At 39.7% G+C, this 21,992-nt stretch overlaps 1 protein-coding gene across 1 annotated transcript in view; it reads right to left on the bottom strand.

The window, feature by feature from the left end:
- Positions 1–325: 325 nt before the first annotated feature.
- LOC149211076 (uncharacterized) overlaps positions 326–21,992 on the bottom strand; it is a 140,139-nt gene continuing 118,472 nt past the window's right edge. The window contains exons 8-9 of the mRNA XM_089396895.1: positions 1,087–1,200; positions 326–892 (exon numbers count right to left, since the gene is read on the bottom strand). Of these exons, the coding sequence (XP_089253021.1) occupies positions 719–892; positions 1,087–1,200 (288 nt within the window). The 3' untranslated portion in view covers positions 326–718. The remainder of the gene's footprint in view (positions 893–1,086; positions 1,201–21,992) is intronic.

Below are 21,992 nucleotides of genomic sequence, written 5' to 3'. Positions count from 1 at the left end.
TCAACTAGCAGATCAATTTTGAAATAAATTAAAATCCAGTATTTTATTCTGGAACCACATCTTGAATCAGAGCTTCAAAATTACTTCCACCATATGTTGTCCCATAATGTGGGGCAGTTAATGCAATAAATTCTGCAAAATAAATAAAATCAGGCTCGACTAACACAATTCAAGATGTGTCCTATCCCAGAAATTCAGATCATTACCCCCGCCATCAAATTTCTCCATTGTTTACCTTTTAACGCCAAAGGCACTTTAAAGAGGACATATGAGCAAATCAAACCTGTGCTTGAACATTATTTTGCCTGTAAGTACAACATTATCCTTCCGCAAAGACAAAAAAGTAATGAATTATAAAAATTGCAGGCTTCCACATCTTGAATCAGAGCTTCTAAATTACTTCCACCATATGTTGTCCCATAATGTGGGGCAGTTAATGCAATAAAATCTGCAAAATAAATAAAATCAGGCTCGACTAACACAATTCAAGATGTGTCCTATCCCAGAAATTCAGATCATTACCCCCGCCATCAAATTTCTCCAATGTTTGCATTTTAACGCCAAAGGCACTTTAAAGAGGACATATGAGCAAATCAAACCTGTGCTTGAACATTATCAATGGAATCATTTTGCCTGTAAGTACAACATTATCCTTCCGCAAAGACAAAAAAGTAATGAATTATAAAAATTGCAGGCTTCCATTTGATGTCAATGACAACTATGATGAAAAGGCCTTCATCTGTTCAAGAGCAGAAATGACTAAAGGGGCCTTGTCGGGAGATCTTTGTTTATAATTCTTAACTAAAGAGGCCGCTGCAAGAAAGTGTAACTCTGAGCCTTCTTTTTCATCTTTACCACGGCCCTTCGTTATTTGATTGATGGCCGCTCCACACTGCATGTTCATAGCATGATTCTTGTCAGTAAAAACAAGTCCTACATGTGCCTTCAATGCAAATGAATCACTTGAACTAACAAATAAACTGTCTAACAATTAATATGACGCTAGGGACAGAGCCTGACTAGTACAAACAAAAACATGAAGATATCGGAGGAGAAATGGTATTAGATCAAACTATTGCATCTTACCAAGCACACACCATACAGAGCTCGAGTATTTCTTCCCCCACTCAAGTCGATAGCCACAGCATAATACTTTTTTGCCAGTTTAAAATTTTCAAGACCGCCAAGTGTATAAAGCACCTATTAAACATTCAAGCAAATGTTATTTGCCAGAACATGCAAAATGGTTTTAAATTCTCAAGCACAATATACGTAACACAACTACCAGACAAAATGTAGCCAATTTTCACAATTATCAATTGATGATACAGAGGGCAGCTTAAAAAGGCCCCGGATGGAATACGTGAACCAGAATGATTCTAACAATGTACAAAATACAAAAATGTGGAAGCATAACTGCATGGCCACAAATAGAAAAAAACAAGCGCAAGACATTATATCTCTATGGTATATTTGTACACCTAACAGTTTAAAAGTTGACATTTTGAAAAGGAACAGCTTGGTGCGGGGCCGATTTGGGTTCGCCTTCCGGGTCTCCCCCTTCCCTTCTGGGCCGAAGAAGTGTTTATTCAGGTCGGCAATGCTCTCGGGACTTATTTAGACTATGATCGCACATTTGTGGAATCTGGAAGCCGATCACTGGCTCGGATTTTGGTTCACCTGGATACCCGAGAAGGTCTTGAGGAGCAAGTTACGCTGCAATGGGGCAGATGCATCAGGGTACAGCTCTTGGACTACGAAGGAGTCCCCTTTCGCTGCAGAAGATGTCATAAAGTTGGACATCTTGCCAAAGACTGCCCCCTCAACAAGAAAGCGGACGATACCCCGAGGCACACCCCGACCTCATCCAGGATGGCTTCACCAAATCCTTCGAGGCCTCCTTCTGCTGGCCCCTCCCCCGTGACTTCAGCGTTCATGGAAGCTTCTGGTATCGAGCGTTCATCGCCTCCTATCACACGTGCTCGTTCGGCGGCTGAAGCGGAGAACACAATAGCGAGGCTGACAAACTATCCAAAGAGGCCTCGTCACTTCCCCGAGGCAATGGACAAATAGTGGAGCAGAATGGGTCGGAGGAACATCAGTTTTACCACCGGCCATATATAGATCAGAGGATGCAGCGGGACAACAGTCCCAACAGCTAAATAGTGAACAGAGAACAATATGAACTGCTGATATATTTATGAACAGAAACTTTTTGTAATAGTAAATAGGCTGTAAAGCACAGATCATGGATGTAACTAGAATTTTTGTTATGACTCTGAGAACTACCTGAAAAGGTGAATTTTGTATGAACTATGACAGTAATGCCGCGGCATCTGCTTATGTAATTTTCAAAATATTAATGAAAGTTACTGATTTTCCCAGGGGAAAAAAAAGTTGACATTTTTACAGTTTAGAATGTGCTGTGCACCAACATGGTATCAAAAAATTGAGTACTTCAAATTATTTCCAGCCAAACTTATCCAAAATGGTATCTTTTGTAATTATATCCAACTATTTGTTCTGTGGTTGTGGAAATGGTAGGGATTTAGGGTTTACTGCAGTGGAGGTAGATGGTGCTAGGGGTACAATCACAAGTATTTCACCATGGAAGAGGAGATGGACCTAGTTGACTACGAAGAGGCAGAAGTGCTAAATCCCAAGTCAATGTTCCAGAATCATGCCGAGCTTAAAGAAATTTGGGAGTGTACTAAGGCTTTTAAAGCATCTTTGGCAACTTAGTGGTGGAGCTTGCAAGACCGTTGAATCAAGCAGGCTGCCATATGATGGAGAAGGATAGAGCTTCTCAGGTACATACGAAGTAATAGGGTCGGATCCACATCAATTGCCAGTTGACACTAAATGTGCCAGAGGTTGGTCAGTCACAAAACAAGGACATTATGATTACATCCCCTATCTTTTCTCCAAACTTTTCTTCGGTGCCTTTCCCATGGTCTAAGCCTATCTACGATAATTATTTGAAGTCTTAGGTAGTTAGAGAGGGGCATGGTGATCATGGCAACGGCATAGTGAGAATTCTGAAGAATAGTGAAGGGGTGGAGGTGCAATTCCAAGTCACAGGGGATGTTGAAAATTGTATAGCAAAGGAATTGTTTGGGTTTACTACAAGGACTCCGTCTATTCATAAACGCAAGTTCACTGACATACAGTTGGATAAGGTTAAGATGATGATGGGCATTGACAATCATATTACGTAGGTGAGGGTTTGATGGCAAAGGCCATAGTTGGCAGGTTTATGGGTAGAGTTGACAAGGGGGAAACTCCCAAAGGTTGGTTTTCAAAGCACTAGAAACCTTTATTGGGCTATGTACGAAGTTCCATTTGCTGGTTGAAGAAAGGATAAGCTTCATTTTGAAATGTGAGGAGAACGTAAATATTATTATAGCTGTAGACTATATAAGGGGACTATCAAGACTGTGCCCAAGGAATTGGAGCCCTGGTTTTGACCCTAGGATGAAAACCAACTATATTCAAAGAGTTTGGGTTTTTAATTTTAATGTCTACTGTTCCCTTGAAGTTGTGGCATAGTAAAATAATGGAGATGGTGGGTAATTACATTGATTGTTTTATTGCTTTCGAAGAAAACTGGTCCAAAAAGTTTGATAGGAAATTCACTCAAATCCTGGTGGAACTCGATATCAGGGAGGTCTCTTGACAGATTTAGACATGCTGGGGAATTGAGTGTATAAACAAAACTCAATTATTGGATGTCATTCGATTGTGAGTTTTCTCATGCAATGGGCCATCTAAAGGATGCTTGCCCTTGGGCAGCATAGGCTCCAAATAGACATAAGAAGTAGTGCATTAAAAAGTCTAAAGAGTTGGTAAGAGGGTGTTCAACGGTAGGCCTTGGAATTGATAACAGTAGAAACACTAAGGATGCATACTACCACTAATGTAAGGGCTAGTGATATGGGAATGAGCCTTGGACAAGATTCCGACAAGTTGGATCCTATCGCACCCATTTTGGCTTCTATAAAAGGTAAGGACTTACTTGACCTTCTTGTACGTACTCTCAAAGAGGGGAATTATGGATCCTCGTTCCCTTCTAATAAAGACGTACCATTAAATCTTAAAGAAAACACTACAAAAGGACTACCTACACCCACAATTAACCCTAATGGGAAATTTAGGGTTGAGGCTTAGGTAAAGGAAGGCTATGTTAGAAAATCAGAAAGGCAAAAAGATTCTCTTATATTGATAATTACTTGTGATAATCATGTAGTCTTATTAACTTTCTTTATGTTCTTCTTTTATCTTCTTTTCATCAAGCAATCATCAAATCAAAACATGAAGATCAACGACACCAAATATAGGCACTCAACCAAGGCTAAAACTCCTCTATAAGGGAAAACCCAGTCAAACTTTTCCACTAATAGATTCAAATCAAATTGAGACCAACCAAAACATTGGACCTAACCAGAAGACCTTCCTCACTCCACCAAGTCGGCCCTCAAATTGTCCTTCCAAACTTAAAAGATTAACTACAACAATATTGCATCAAAGACAGAATTTCGGCCCTACTGCTTCAGAATTTCGGCCCAGCTCCAGATCTGCAATTTCAGCGCTCCCAGCAACCCAGAAACTTCGCACGTGTGGTAATAGAGAGAGAAAATTCGACTACCTTTGCTTGACAAAGACTTCCTTCTCCTTCACTAGATTTCTCTCCTTAGGGATTTTGCTCTCTTTTCTTCATCCAGCTACTGCAGAACAAACTTGCTTGAGATGTGCTCCAAATGGGATCGAGTTGTTGCCTTTATATTGTGGATTTTTCCTCGCATTTACGCTGAATTGTCTTCCTTGAGGCCGACTTGGTGGAGGAGGCCTAAATGACCTAATTTACATCAAAATAAATTTATTTCTTGATAGATAAAGCCCAAGAAGGGTCTTTTACATAAACACTAGGACAAGGACTCTTGACACAAACCCTAGAAGCCTACAACGGAAGCTTTGACCTAAAAATAAAATAATAAAGCATGAAATGGAAACCCAAGCTTAATAAATAATTTTTCCTTCATAATAAAATTTATTTTTCTTTCTTTTGACAAATACATTTTATCACGACTCAAATACAATTATGAACACTAAGACTAGTTACATTTTTCAACACTCCCTCTTAACTAGGGAGGTATTCATAATTACATAGATACAAAGGTACAAAGAAGATCTCAAATTAATATGCTTTATGAAGAGTCACAGCACATGCAATGCTATAGATTAAATACCTGACCAAGGTACTCTAATCGAGTGGGACCTATGTCACAAGGTTCATCGAAATTTAACCTTGAGGTTCGAATTTTGGTGAACCTTAAAAAAAAAATTGAGGTTCGGCGAACCTCATAGCATGACCAAGTCCATAGATCAAAACTCATAACTTCATGTGACAACTCAAGCTTGTAATTTATCCTTGCAATTTCCATGTCTGTGATAGCATTTTTTATGTTTACTAATGTTGATTTCTTACTATTTTATCCTATAATTCATTTTAAATATACATTCATATATAAATATACATTCATATATATATATATATAGACGAACCTAATGGTGAACATCATCCGAACCTCATCAAAAAATTCGAACTCAAACCGAACCTAATCATTATCGAACACAAACCATGTGACATTGGGTGGGACTAAGGTGTGTTCCAAGCTTTAGCCTCTCTAGATACCTTCAAGCTTTAGCTCTAACACCAAGTCATGGATCTAGGTGCGTATCCAAGGTCGGGGTTCCATGACCAGTGCCACCCTCCCTACTTCAGGATCTAGTCACCAACATATAGGTCGGTCAAATGTCCTCCCAAGCATCTCGTTGCCACATGATGCTTTACCTCTCATAATCAACTAAATCTAATATATCCACCAATCCAAGCATGCTTAAAGCATTCAACCTTCTTATGGAGAGATCGTGTACAATCACAATCCCAATTAGCAACAAACGAGTTAACACAAACCTCTCAGATCTTCAAATATACTGATGTTGCTTAGGTCATCAAAACATATCTTCTTTAACTTCTTCAGCAGCACCCAACTACAGCTTCAGTACTTCTCAAATATTTTGTTTGCAAATTCATTTGTAGTACTTTCATTCATTCTTTCTTCAAGGTATTTACTATGACAATCCTCCCTCTTGACTAGGGTGATATACCCTTTCTTCTATCCAAGCTTCAACTCAACAGCCTCCTTTTATAACATTGGAGAGACTCCAATCTTTCAAGGCCTTATTTCTTTCTCATGGCATCAAGGTCACCTTGATCATCATCATTCTTGTAGCTTCCCTCATCATGCTCATCATTATTATCATCTTCAACTATGAACATCTTCAACGTCTTGATGATTATGTACCTGCAAAATTTTAATAGCAAGTACAACCAAATACAAATATACAAAAGCATGAAATCAGTGATATCAAAATCATGTCATTACAATGGAAACATCAAAACATTCAAGCTTTAGACATCAAATTCCTAAACCTAGTTAGGTTCATAATTAAAGGGTCACATCTTTTAGACTTCAACATATTGCTAGGGTTTTGTTATAAAGCCTGGACTACATCTTCAAAACATAAAGCCTTAGATATCAGTGATTCAATCAAGATATCAATCCAATCATAGGGTTTCAATAATATGCTCTTAGAATTACATGTCAAACTCTACTAGGGTTTGTTGCAAACCCAAAATTTCACCAATAAAGTCAAATTATGTATATCAGCAATCAAATTAGCAGACTAGCATTTCATATCTAGGGTTTCATTGTTATTTCATTATATCAATTTCTTTCTATGATTTTGTTGTGAACCCTCGATGCAAACATCAAATTTCAAAATTAGAGAACAATTTTGACTGGGTTAGGATTTTGATTATACAAAAGAATACACACCTAGGTTTTCATTCCAAGGACTTTAGTTATTACATTGGTTTTGTTCGAAAGCCCTAAATCACCAATTTTTAAAAATCTAGGGTTTCATTATATAAGTTAGACATTAAAGCAAACCCTAAAGGACTAGGGTTTTTGCCACAAGATTATCAGAACCCTAAACTTCAAAAGAATAGGATTTCATTATAACCCCCAAGTAGACTAGGGTTTCATTATTAACATTGACATACCCTTAGCATCAAGAGGGTAGGGTTTTTCAGACCCTAAAGGTTAGAGTTTCACAAAAATGATCAAATGACAAAAGACAATATAACAAGGGTAGATACAATCTAATGATTAATCACCCTAACAAGAATCTTTATGATTCAAAACCCTAGACATAAAGATGTTAGTAATATAAAGCAAATTTCAAGTGAGAATGATCATACCTTTTGCAACAAAACTTGTAGTCTAAGACATACCTTGAGTTGTTCTTTAACAAACCTTGTAAGAGTTGTTCTTTAACAAACCTTGTAAAGTAGCATTCTGAAGGGCTTCCTTTGCAACAGAACCTTTTCATGACTTGAATCTTCCCTTTGAAGTTTCCTCCATAACATTTTTGTATTTTGCAAGCTTTCCTACCAAGGAAAATCTAAAGAAAAGGGTTATGAGTATACAATACAAACAAATATCGATGTGAGGAGGAAACCAAACATGAAAAATGAAACAAAGAACAATATACTTAGCTCTTGGTAAAATGGTGAAGGCTCCCACTTAATTTAGTCTTTCTGGGGGATAACTACAACTTAAATAATCAAAAAGTTCTAAAAAGATATATATTAGATCTACGAGTTCTAGAAATCACAACATAAAAGAAAACATTACGAAACTTAAAGTAGAAGGATATACAAGGGATAGAATCCCTAAGAGACTTTAGCAAATAAGTCTTTGACTTCAGATTCTTCAGTCTTGTTTTTCTTGGGTGGAGCTTCATTGACAATATTTGCATGTTCTCTCTCTCTTCTTATTCCTTGGATTTTCCTTTGAACTTCTTGTATACTCCCTTCTTCCTGTGATGGGCAGAGTAAGCATTTGAAGTGTTATTTTCTTCATCCTCCTTTTTGTTACTTACTAATGAGATGTAGGCTTCTTCTTGACTGCATGTATTCCACATTTGTTTAAAGGTTGGTGTATCCTTCCAACTGCTAATTCCTTATGCAAAAGAGCTCCAAGATTTTGGTAGACCTAGTAGTGCAACAATCATGAGTTGTTTCTCTAGTACAACTTCATCAATAGCTTGGAGTTTATATCTTATTCTAGAGATCCTTACAAAATATGATGACATAACATGATCTTTTGTCATCTTTATTGTTCTTAGTTCATCCTTGAGACTAGCTATCTGACTAATGTTCTTAATAGTAAACAACTTGGAGAGGGCTTAACACATTTCTTGTGCAGAGTCTATATTGGATATTTAAGGGATTAGATTGTCTTTTACTCCATCTACTATTAGATTCATGACCAAGATATCAGTTTCCCTGTACTTTTCCTTTCCTACATCATCTGTAGGTTTCTTAACTATTCCTTGAGAAAAATCCAAAGCCAAATCTTTATGCTTAGAAAGAATAAGATCCATCCTCTTTAGCAAGAATAAGATCCATCCTCTTCTTCCATGCCCTATAGTTGCAGGCTCCTTCTAGCTTATTTTTTGTCTTCATTGAGGTTGCCATAAACTTTATAATATCTCCTTCACTTGATGTAGATAGTAGGCTTTTCTTCTTATATGATCCTTTCCTTAATGATCTTCTTTTGTTCCTACCTTCTTAACCCTTCTTTCAATAGACCTTCAAATTGCCTTTTTCTTTCCTCCTTCGCCTTAAGCTCTGATTCCATGTTAGAAAATCAACAAGGCAGAAAGATTCTCTTATATTGATAATTACTTGTGATAATCTTGTAGTCTTATTACCTTTCTTTATGTTCTTCTTTTATCTTCTTTTCATCAAGAAATCATCAAATCAAAACATGAATATCAACGACACCAGACATAGCCACTCAGCGAGGGCTAAAACACATCTATAATGGAAAATCTAGTCAAACGCTTCCACTAATAAATTCAAATCAAATTGAGACAAACCAAGACCTTAGACATGACCAAAAGACATTCCTCACTCCACCAAGTCAGTCCTCAAACTATCCTTCAAAACTTCAACGATTAACTGCAACAATACTACATCACTGCATCAAAGACAGAATTTCAGCCCAACTTCAGGTCTGCAATTTGGGCCCTCCCAACAACCCAGAAACTTCGCACATGTGGTAGTAGACAGAGAAAATTCGACTTCCTGCGCTTAATAAAGGCTTCCTTCTCCTTTGCTAGATTTCTCTCCTTCTTCTTAGGGATTTTGCTCTCTTTTCTTCCTCCATCCGCTGTAGATCGAACCTGCTTGAGATGTGCTCCAAATGAGGTCCAATTGTTGCCTTTATATAGTGGATTCTTCCTCCCATTAGGTTGACTTGTCTTCCTTGAGGCCAACTTGGTGGAGGCGGCCTAAATGACCTAATTTACAACAAAATAAATTTCTTTATTGGTATATAAAGCCCAAGAACGGTCTTTTACATAAAGACTAAGATAAGGACTCTTGACACAAACCCAAGAAGCCTACAATGGAGGCTTTGACCTAAAAATAAAATAAGAAAGCATGAAACAGATGCTTAATAAATCATTTTTCTTTCATACTAAAATTTATTTTTCTTTCTTTTGACAAATACATTTTATCATGACTCAAATACAATTATGAAGACCGACACTAGTTACATTTTTCAACATGTTGGGGGCGACCATAACATGTAGTTGTTGAAATGTAACTAGTGTCAGTCTTCATAATTTGTACTTGAGTCATGACTTGATGTAATTATTGATGTACTTGTCAAAAGAAAAAGAAGAGAAAAATTATTTGTAAAAGAAAATTATTATCATTAAAATGGGTTTCTCTCCCATCATGTTGTGGTCCCATTGAGTAATCTAGGAATCTTGTTGACAAGTCTAAAGGTCAAAGTCATGAAGTACTAGCCCCTAGAGGCCTCATGTAACAAATAAGAAAAATTATTATTGTAAAATGTGATGTCTAGAAGCCTCTAAGGGATGAGCTAGCCAGCCCTCTTCATGTCGGCCCAAGGAGACCTAATTCGCTCATGTGAAAGGCTAAATAAAGAAGAGCCTCACCTCATTTGGATTACATCAATCAAGTGAAGCATCTTTGTTTTCTATCAAGGTTTGGGCAAGGAAGAAAGAAGGAGAGCGAAGTTCTCATGGAAGGCAGCGAAGTTCTTTTGAAAGTCAGTGAATTGGAAGGAAGTCTTTGTTGCCCACACGTGCGAGCTTTGGAGGAGAACCTAGGGTTTCCTCATTCTTGTTTTGCAGATAAGTTGTTTAAGGGTTTGGCTAGGTCATCTCTTGGAAGGTTTGGTCAAGGTCAAGGTCAAGAAGTCTCCATTGAAGTTCTTTAGAAGAGATTTTTGTGGGTTTTCCTCTCCAGGAGAGGTTTTAGCCCTAGCTAGCAGCCTACATCTAGTGTTCTTATGTTTGCATTGTGATCTTCTTATTGGCATTTGTCTTGATGATGAACAAAACTAAATAATAATGCTAATGCTATAATATAGCTCACAAGAAAATGTCAAGAATTGCAAAGAAATCAATTTAATAAACACCCTAACTAATTGCCCTAGATTTCTCAACATGGTTTCAGAGCTTGGGCTTTGAACTGAGAGTAGAAAGAAGATCAGTTTGGCATTACATCATCTCAAGGAAATCATCTACCATAGATCAAATTTATGGAGGCAAATAGATCAAAGTTATGGGTAGCCCTAATTGCAGAAGTAAGGCCGCAAGCATTGTAAGACTAACAAGAGCACTTTGAAGACTTTTCATCCCTATTGCAGGAAACCTAGAGGCTAATCTTATTGTCCTCTCCTGACCGCACTCATTGGAAAGCAGATCGAAGCTTTTTTGACACCATTATCTACACCTAATCTCTTCATCAAGGCCACAGACCTACTTTAGCAAAGCGAAGGCATAAGGAGCATTGTCGTGAAGGGTTCAAGGAGTTATCTAGCAGCATTAGAGAGGCCGCACCACTTAACATCGGAACGAAGGTTAAGAAGGACCACCAGGTTTGCACCTATCACCCAAATCACTGAATTTCTGAAGCAACTTCACAACTCTGTTATGCACATTATAATCATTGTTGATTAGTGAATTTATCAAAGTTTTCTTGAGGGATTGTTCTAGTTTTGTAAGGCATTCAAGGCCTTCCTTTTGGCAACCATATCAACCCTAGTAGGAAGACAAATCTTTTCTACATGGTCTGAAATTCTAAAACATTGTTTTATACATAAGTGTCTCATTGATAAAGGACAATCTCCAAAAGAAACGAAATTCTTAGACTACACCTGTGCAAGTAATTAGCTTTAGATCAATTTTATTGGAGGGATATTTTGAGCCTAAGACTAGAGCATAGTCTCAATGTCAAGCGAAACTCATACCCTTCATCTATACATGATATTCGTTGTACCTGAGCGTGAGGTCCCAGCTTCAAAATTGTGAGCATACAAGTAAAGGCTAGAAAAGAAGAATCCTAGTTCTCCTATTGTTTTGAGCATAATCACAAGGACTCAATTCAAGCCTCAATCACCATGGAAGAGGAGCAATGACTCCTATTACGTTTTTATGCATAAAGGATACCTAGAACGAAGGATCATTAGGATGCAATCACATGTACATAAGCATAAGTGTTTTTAAAAGAAGGCTCATCATCTCGCACTCCATCCTGAACAAAGGCATAAAAGGATCAAAGCATCTGTACATTCTACAGTAATAAGAGTATACGTTGACCTATGGAGATAGTATAAGTCTCTATGATACGATTTATGCCTTCTACAGTGATGTGATCAGTATATATATATATATATATATATATATACACACACAGTTTTCAATTGAAGCTGACTTGTTGAGAAAATTTAAAATTTACAGTTGCAATATTGTTTTAATTGTTGAATAAGAATCTATATTGGAACCCTAGTCCTAGGGTATAGACACTAGTGAATATTTGGTCACACTGGGAAGGAAGGGAAGCTACGGACAGAAGGTGAAGTCACATCTTTGTGACAGTGACACTGTAAGTGCCAGACAATTTTGAGTTATTGACAGTCAACACTTTGTGAGAAATTCTTGGGCATAAGAAGAATTAGTACATCTAAAGCAATTGTCTAGAGGCAGTAAGTAGGGTCATTCACTCTTGGATTCAGGGTTGAAGGTCTCTATCAAGTTGGAGGAAGTCCGTTGGGAGCAATGACTTGTGATACTTCTCTTCAATCCGAATTATGGCACCGAAGATTTGCTCACCTTCGTTTCAAAGCCTTACCTGATGTAAGGAAGATGGTCACAAGTATGCCTGAATCTAACTTAGATCACGAAGGTGTTTATCAGGGTTGTGAAGCTGGAAAATATGCAAGGGTACATTCCCCTCAAGTGAAACTCAAACTAACAATATTCTTCAATTGGTTCATTCTGATCTATCAGATATGTTGCTCGTGACAGCCTTGGTCGAGAATCAAATAGGGAAGAAGATCAAAATATTGAGGATCGATAATGGGACCAAATATGAGTCGAATGAATTCAATGACTATTGTAGAGAAGTTGGCATTAAGAGGGAGACCACTACTGCATATACTCCTGAACAAAATGGTATTGCCGAAAGGAAGAATCAAACTATCATAGAAGCCACCTGTGCCATGCTTCATGACCAAGGTCTACTGAAGTTCTTATGGCGAGACGCTGCCAACACTGTTGTGTATGTTCAAAATAGATGCCCACATCAAGCATTGGACTTCAAGACACCCGAAGAAGTTTTCACCGGTAAGAAACCTAATGTTTCTCATTTTAGAATTTTTTGTTGTTCCCTATATTTACATGTGCCGAAAGAGAAAATAAACAAACTAGATGCATTTGGGAAGAAAGGAACGTTTGTGGCTGCAGTGAAACTTCAAAGGCATATAGAATCTATGTGCCTAGTCAAAGGGAAGTGGAGATAAGTCATGATGTCGCTTTCGATGAAGATGTTGCCCTTAGGAAAGTCTAGGATCTTCCTATCCCTAGGAAGGACAATAATGATGATGATGCAGGAAGGCAGGATGAACTTCCGACTGATGCTCTGATGTTGAAGGTCTGATGGATCCCATTGATCCAACTCCTAGTGAGCCCATTAATTCAAGAAAAAAACCCTTGTGGCTCAAAGATACTCTTGAACATGTTGAGAAACATATTGCACCAAGGGGCACATTACGTGAAAGCAAGAAGTCGAACATTTACCACGGGTACTTAGCTTCCATGAGTACCATTGTACAATATGAGCCTTGTACATTCGAAGAAGCCATGAAACACCAAGTTTGGAAGGATGCGATGAACGAGGACTATGAGTCGACCATGAAGAATGATCTCTAGGATGTGGTTCCTAGACCCAAGGACAAGTCAGTGGTCACTTCAAAATGGCTCTACAAGATCAAACATGGAGTTGATGGGAGTGTTGAAAAGTTCAAGGCTAGATTTGTTGCTTGAGGCTTCTCCCAAAAGGAAGGAGTAGACAATGATGAGATATTTGCACCAGTTGCCCGATATACCACCATGTGTTCGATCATAGCCCTTGCTGCCTCGCATGGATGGAGCCTTCACCAAATGGATGTCAACACTGCCTTCTTGCATGGCTCACTTAAGGAGGAAGTCTATGTAGAACAAGCCCTCTATAGGTTGAAGCAAGCCCCTAGGGCATGGTATGAGAGGACTGATAACTATCTTATGAAGCTAGGATTTACAAGGAGTGATGTTGTTCAAATTGATAACTAGGGCCAAAGTCCACGTGGGTCATCTTATTTATGGCCACTGATATTTTTCCTAGATTCCTTTTGTCGAGAGGTGTAGGATTGATCTAAAGATCATCTGATTCCGACAAGTATTTATGGAGATATGAATTTATTTGTATTTACTTGACAAATTGTCAAGGTCGACAAGCAGCTAAATGTGTGGCACACATGCCCAGCAAATCATATAAGTACAAGTGAGGTTGATTCATTATCAAATCATCGCACCTCACTGATTCTTCTCTCTCTCTCCTTAGCTTTGGGTTACACAAGGAGCAACGCACACGTGGGGAGGAGGAGGAAGCAGTAGGGCAAGGAAGACGTAGAAAGGACGCAGACGCTGCAGGTCATCTCTTTGACCAAAGTTGACCATTCAAGAGTGCGGTTTTGATGTGGCTGCCTCTCTTAGGCAGGTCGTAGAATTTGGCACACAAACCGCGGCAATTTGACCTCTGGTTTGACCAGCGTTGACTGCCCAGTTTAGGGCAATAGGTTGACTTTAGTCAACAGCAATTTGACTATGTTTTTAGGGTTGTTTATGAGTTGCTTCTTAAGGTTGTTTGAGGACTAAATGACCGGGAAATTGACCAAGCATATTGGAGGTCAATTTCATCTCGTTTGACTAAGTTTGACTTTATTGATCTAGGGTTTGTTGTTGCTGATATAAAATTATAGAATTCTGATTTTGTACTATTTCTCTCTGCTGAACTATTGAAGATAAAAGAAGATTTGATCAAAGGGTTTCCCCGCATTGGGGTTTGTCCCTGGCTCGCTGCCACATCTTGTGTCTCTTGTCTTGGCTTGTTTTCTGTCGATCATTTAATGTTCTATCTGCACTTTACTTAATGTATATGTGATTGCTAATCAGTGGCTAATAAGAAGAAAAGAAGTAAACTGCTCTAAGCATAGAGCATACCATAATTTAACATGGTATCAGAGGTGAAGACAAAGCCCAAGCAAGAGCAAGAGCAAGAGAAATCACTGAAGGTTGGCAAGGCTATCCTAAAAACTTCATGGGGTCCTCAACACTCTTCCCCGCCGAGACGAGCTCCGTGAGAAGTCTGACTATCACGGATGGAAAATGTCTCTCGATCTAACTTTAGAAGATCAGCAAGTGTTGGACCATTTGAGAGGCAATATTGTTGCACCTCCATCAAATGTATCCGTTGTTGCCAAAAGCAAGTGGACCAAGGGAGAAGTCAAAGCAAAGAAGATCATCTGAGACTCTATCGACAAGCGCCTAGTGGCCTATGTTTCCGAGCTGACCACCTCCAAGGAAATCTACGATAGACGGGTGAGTTTACTTAAAGTTAATGATGCAAATCAAGTTTTGTTCCTTAGAAATAAGCTGAAGGAAATTAAGAAGGGCAAAGATGAGAGTATGCAAGCATTATTCTTAAGGATCACAAGTAGTTCCTGACAGGGAAATGACTATCACAACTCTTGGAGGACTGCCACTTGAATGGTATATATTCAGGGCTACTCTTCTCAACAATAATGCCATCCCAAGATTTGAGGAATTGATGGATAGATGTATTCAAGAAGGAACAAGGATGGAAGAGCAAGAAATGCCCGCACTTAAAGGAAATCCCTCTACGTTTTCTTCTCATGCTAAAAGAAGAAACAATTCTGGGGCTAAATCCAAAGGAAAGGATGGACTGAAGGGTGGAAGAAAAGGACGATGTTACAATTGCAACAAAATGGGCCACTATGCGAGGGAGTGCACTGATAAAAGGGACTCACATCATGACAATGACCAAAATCACTCTCAAGGCAATCAAAGGAATGGCAGGTCCAGTGATGCGGGGGAGCGCCCCCCCCCCTACGAACCCGCTCCCGAAGCGCGCTCCGGGCGGGAGCGGCTCGGGAGCGGGTCGGGAGCGCGCTCCCCAAATCGCTCCCGGACGGGAGCGATTTTCGGGAGCGCGCTCCCCAAATCGCTCCCGGACGGGAGCGATTTTCGGGAGCGCGCTCCCATAAAAAAATTTGCGCTCCCTGGTCTGTGAGGGAGCGATCGCTCCCGCGCTCCCGGAGCGCTTTTTAATGCCCGGGAGCGATCGGGGAGCGATCGCTCCCTGATCGCTCCTGGGCATTAAAAAACGCTCCGGGAGCGAATTTTAAATTTCCGGGAGCGATTCGGCGGAAAAAAATTCCGCGGACCCGAAAAAAACAAAAAATTAAACTAATTTTTTTGGATTTATAAGCCCAATGGGCCAAAACAAAATCATTTCAATGAGATTGAGGTTGAGTTTGAGAGCAAAGGAGCAAGGAGCAAGAGCTGAGGAGCAAGGAGCCAGAGCTGAGGAGCGAGGAGCAAGTGCCAAGGAGCGAGGAGCAAGCTTGCAGAAGTAAGTAACTTAATCATTTAGTTAGTTTAGCTGGTTAGGTAGTTAATTTGGTTAGTTTCATTTACCTGTTTGAGTTTAAAGATCATTAATTTAAATTAAATTAATAAATTAAATGAATTAATCCCAATAAACTAAATTAATTTGCAGATTCAAGACTCAAACCCTACAAACATCAAACACGATGGACCTGAGCATTTTTATTGGCATTTTCCTCTTCCTGGTCCCCTTTCTGGTTATTATGGTGGTGGAGAGTAGGAAACGGAGGGGGCCTGAAACTGAAGAGGTGGATGAAGAAGCCGGAGGAAGTCAAATAGGTGAAAACCCCAGTGAGGAGGATGTGGAGGGTGAACATGAGGGTCAAAAAACTAAACAAGACCAAACTCCATTGTGGAAATATGTTCAGAGGCCTGAAACAGGGAGAGGGGGTGGAACCACTAAATTTCATTGCCCCCATTGCAACAGTGATTTCACAGGCTCATACACCCGTTTGAGAAGACACCTTTGCGGGAAAAGGGCATGGGATGGAGAGAAACAAATAGGAATCAGAACTTGCGACGCGGTGTCAACAGTTGATAGAGCCAAATACATAAAGGAAGAGGAGGACGCCCAATACAAAGCAAAAAGATCAAGGGGTTTCTTTGAACCAAGCTCACAAAGAACTCCTTCAGCATCCTCCCAAGGCAGTGGATATGGACATGGAGGCTCAGGGTCATCATCTTTACGCCGTAGAACCATATCAGATTTCCTTGATGAGGGGTGTAGGAATGATGTGGATTCAAAAATTTACAGGTTCCTCTATGCAAATGGGATACCATTCAATGTTCTACGCTCACCTTATTGGCACGAAATGGTTTCTGCCATAAATGATGCCCCTAAAGGATACAAGAGCCCTGGGTATGACAAGGCAAGAACAGTTGGCCTTGATCATGAAAAAGCAAAAATATCACATTCTTTGAATAAAATGACAAGTTCTTGGACTGACAATGGGGTGTCCATTGTATCTGATGGATGGACAAATGTAAAAGGCAAGCCATTGATAAGTGTTCTTGCTGTGTCCCGAAGTGGTCCCATTTTTCTAGCTGCACATGATTACTCAGACAAGTTCAAGACCGCTATCAACATTGCAGAAGCATTGCTTGAAACAATTGAGCGTATTGGCCCATACAATGTCATCCAAGTCATCACTGATAATGCTCCTAATTGTAAGGCAGCGGGAGCAATTATTGAGGATAGATACCCGAACATATTTTGGTCTGGATGTTTGGTTCACACATTGAACCTTCTGTTGCATGATATTGTCAAAAACAAAAATGAACAATACCAATGGATTGGGGATTTGTACAAGAGAGGAAAAAAAATGATAAAATTTATTACAAATCATAGCAATACCCATGGCCTTTTCCGCAGTCACTCGAGATTGGAGTTGCTGAAGATTGCGAGGACTAGATTTGGTAGCTATTACCTCACCTTCAGGCGCCTTTTGAAGGTAAGAGAGGGTTTAGCTAGCATGGTATCAAGTCCAAATTGGCAGGTGTTAAAGGAAAGGGCTACAAATGTAGCTGACATTGCAGGTTTTGAAACGGTGGAGGAGGCCGCTCTTGATGGGCAGTTTTGGACAGCTGTGAGATAGGTATTGGATTTCACCAAGCCAATTTATAACATGATTCGGTTTGCAGATACAGACAAACCAGTGATTGGCGAGGTGTATGAGCAAATGGATACCATGTTGGGGGAAATAAAAGACATTGTTAATAACAGAGATCCCGACTTGTACAATCTGATTCACGATTGTGTGTGTGAACGGTGGAAAAAGCTTAACCTTCCACTACATTGCTTGGCGTATATCCTTACGCCAAAATACTACTCAGATTCTTGGTTGGGCAAACCTGCAGCAGGGGGTGGTGTTAGGACCAAACCCCATTTAGATCGAGAGGTAACTAAAGGATATCTGGATGCATTAGAAAAGTTGGTGCCTGACAGGGAGGAATGTGCAGCTGTGCGCCTTGAAATAGGCAGATACTTCACTGGCAGTGGTTTGTATGGTAACTTCCATGCAATGGACGACAAAGATAAATTTGATTCTCTCACATGGTGGGAAACATATGGCGGCGACGGACTTTTGCGAAAATTGGCATTGAAAGTTCTTGCACAGGTTGTAAATTCTTCTTCTGCAGAGAGGTGTTGGAGCACCTACAGTTATATACATAATGTGAAAAGAAACAGGCTCAACGAAAACCGAGCAGAAAGCTTGGTTTATGTGCACTACAATTTGAGGTTGTTGAGCCATTACTGTGATCGGGCTAATGAAGATCCCACATATAAAATTTGGGACAATCACCCTGAGGACGACAATTTAGAGGATGGCATTGTACATATGGAAGAACTAGAAGATGAGCTTGTACGGGATGAAGCTGAAGCAGCTGCAGCAGCCATGCCACCTCCACCTCCACCATCCAGTAGCAGTTCTCGGGGCCCGAGTCTTGTTCCATTGCTGTCGCCACCTCCATCGACACCCTCGCGTGGAGGCTCTAGTTCTGGTCGTCGGTCTGGGCGGGAGACTCCTAGAAGACCGCCAAGACCTACTTATACTCCTGGAGACTCTCGTGGCAAGGGCCACTTGTAGATTTACAGTTTACTTGTCTTTTTTAGTTTCTATTAGACTTGTCACTTTAGTTTTCATAACTGTTCAGTGTTGAGTTTTGAGTCCTTGACTCTTGACTCTTGACTCTTTCATATCATTATGACATTATGATATTTTTTGTAAACATTATATCACTGTGACAATGAAAATTTGAAGTTTGAAGTTGGGCCTTGGCAATTATAACTCATTGGTAATGATTGTGAATTATGAATATGATGCTTTGTGAAAGACTAAAGTTGTTTCATTTCATCTCATTATTCATGTTTCATTTTATAAATTTTTAACATTTCATATCATGTTAACAGTTACAAGTTAGGACTTAGAAATATCTTCGATATTACTTCTTGTAATGGTTAAACTTGGCTTACAAGTACAACTTGTTACTTTGGTGATCAATGATGATAAATGTTATTGAATTGAATGTTATTTTAATTTATTATTTTACTAAGGTTGATGACGATTATAATTTCTAGATGATTGATGTGATATGGTTCAATGATCAATTTATGTTTTTTTATGTTTTTTATGTCTATTTCATCATTCTACATGTTTTTGTTGACATATATGTATCAAAAATTAAAAAATATAAAAAATATATATATTTTTAAAAAATCGCTCCGGGATTCGCTCCCAAACCGGGAGCTTCTGAAAATGGTCGCTCCCGCTCCCGCTCCCAAGTAACACTGGGCAGGTCCAATGGTAGAGGTAAAAGAAATGTCGGAAATCAAGGAAGAAGACAACCCTTCAAGAAGGCAAGAAACTCTAGGTATGAATCTAACGTCGTCAACAATAAGCAAGATGAATATTGTCTACTAGTGGCCCTCTCTACTACTGCTCCCCCAGATTCGCTGGGAAATTGGCTTATTGATAGTGGTGCCTCAAGGCACTTCACTGGTTACAAAGAAGCTCTCTCTAATCTAATAGAGAAGGAGACCAACCTGGAAATTGTTCTTGGGGACAACGCAAAATATCCTGTGAAAGGCATAGGGAATGTCACTCTTCAATTGAATCAGGGTAATACAATTCATTAGCAAGAAGTCCTATATGTACCTGATCTCAAAAAGAACATGGTGTCCGTTTTGGCAATGGAAGACAAAGGCTACAAGGTGACCTTCATCAATGGCAAGGTACTTGTATGGAAAAATAAATTTTTAGAAGCTTTCACTCTTGGGTTTCGAGTCGATTCATTATATCATTGTGACACATCACTTCAGTGCAAACTTTGGCATCAGAGTTTGCTCACCTTCATTATAAAGCTCTACCCAATGCAAGACAAATGGTGACAGGGATGGCCAAGTTCCGAGTAGAGCAAGCAGGTGTATGCCCTGGATGTGTCGAAGGGAATCTCAAAAGGGGACCATTCCCCTCAAGCCAAAGCAAGACCTCTAATATATTGAAGTTGGTTCACTCAGACATATCTGGTATGATGCATGTAAACTCTTTAGGAAGGATATTTATATAACCTCACCTTTACAGATGATTATTCTCGCAAGACTTGGATATACTTCTTGGAAAAGAAGGGTGAAGTGTTCACTTGGTTTCATCACTTCAAAGCCTTGATCGAGAATCAAACCGAAAATAAGATCAAGATCTTAAGGACTGATAATGGCACTAAGTATGAATCCAATGAGTTCCATGAATTTTGCAAAGATGCTAGCATTAAGAGGGAGACTACAACACCATATACTCCTAAGCAGAATGGTGTGGCGGAAAGGAAGAATTGTACGATTGTGGAAGTTGTCCGTGCTATGCTCCATAATCAAATAATTCTGAAGTTTCTATGGGCCGAAGCTGTGAATACCGCCGTATATGTGCAAAACTGATGCCCTCATCAAGCATTGGGTTCCAAGACTCCCAAAGAGATGTTCATTGGTAAGAAACCTGACGTATCTCATTTTAGAATTTTTGGAAGTCCTGTATATTTTCATGTGCCGAAGGAGAAAAGAAATAAATTGGTGCATCTGGAAAGAAAGGAATGGCTACAACGAAAATACTAAGGGCTATAGAATCTATGTGGCTGGTCAAAGGGAAATCGAGATTAGCCATGATGTCACCTTTGACGAAGATATGGCTCTTAGCAAAGTTGACAATCTTCCTACTCAAAGGGGATCTAAAGAAGCTGACACCAGAGAACCGAAGGAAAAGGAAGATGAGACGATGCCCGATGTGGAAGAACCTATGGATCCTATTGATCCCCCTCCGCAAGAGCCTTCCTCTTCTAGGAAAAGGCCTTCATGGCTTAGGGGGACACTTGATGATGCTGAAGGACACATTGCACCCAGAGGGACTTTCTGGGAAAGTAAGAAGCCGACCAAGTATCAGGGATACTTGACCATCATGAGCACGATCATCCAAAATGAGCCTTCATCATTTGCAGAAGTTGTCAAGCATCAAGTATGGAAAGATGTTATGACTAAGGAATATGAGTCCATCATGAAAAACGATGTCTGGGATGTGGTCCCCAGACCCCAGGACAAAGCAGTTGTCTCTTCGAATGGATTTACAAGATAAAGCATGCAGTTGATGGAAGTGTTGAAAAGTACAAGGCTCGTTTTGTCGCTCGTGGCTTCTCTCAAAAGGAAGGTATAGACTATGACGAGATATTTGCAACTGTTGCCCGATATACCACCATCCGCTCGATCATAGCCCTCGCTGCTTCGCAAGGATGGAACCTACATTAAATGGATGTCAAGACCGCGTTCTTGCATGGTTCGATCAAAGAGGAAGTCTATGTGGAACAACTCGAAGGACTTGAGATTCATGATCAGGAATCTCATGTGTGCAAGTTGAAGAACACCCTCTATGGGCTGAAGCAGGCACCCCGAGCGTGGTATGGAGGATTGATAGCTACCTGATGAAGTTGGGATTCACTAGGAGTGAAGCCGAACCTAACCTTTACTTTAAGGTTGAAGATGACAAACCTCTCATACTGGTGTTGTACGTTGACGACCTCTTTCTAAGAGGTGCAGTCCCTCCCATTCACAAATGTAAGAGGGAGTTGGCTTCTGAGTTTGAGATGAAGGACCTAGCACTGATGCACTATTTCCTAGGACTGGAAGTCTGGTAGAAACCAGGGGAGACTTTCCTATCTCAAGAAAAATATGTGGTGAAGATATTGGAAGGTTTAGTATGGTGGACTACAAGCCCGTGACTACCCCGATGGAGCTTGACTTCAAGAAGTTAAGTGGTAGTGTTGCCGGACCTGTTTTACAA

Source organism: Pinus tabuliformis, chromosome 1_2 (assembly GCF_031772625.1).
Source record: "Pinus tabuliformis cultivar Carrire ecotype Pingquan chromosome 1_2, CPIR1, whole genome shotgun sequence".
Taxonomy (NCBI): Eukaryota; Viridiplantae; Streptophyta; class Pinopsida; order Pinales; family Pinaceae; genus Pinus; species Pinus tabuliformis.
The sequence above is the reverse complement of the archived record's forward strand: the minus strand, read 5'-3'. Positions and strand labels throughout refer to the sequence as shown.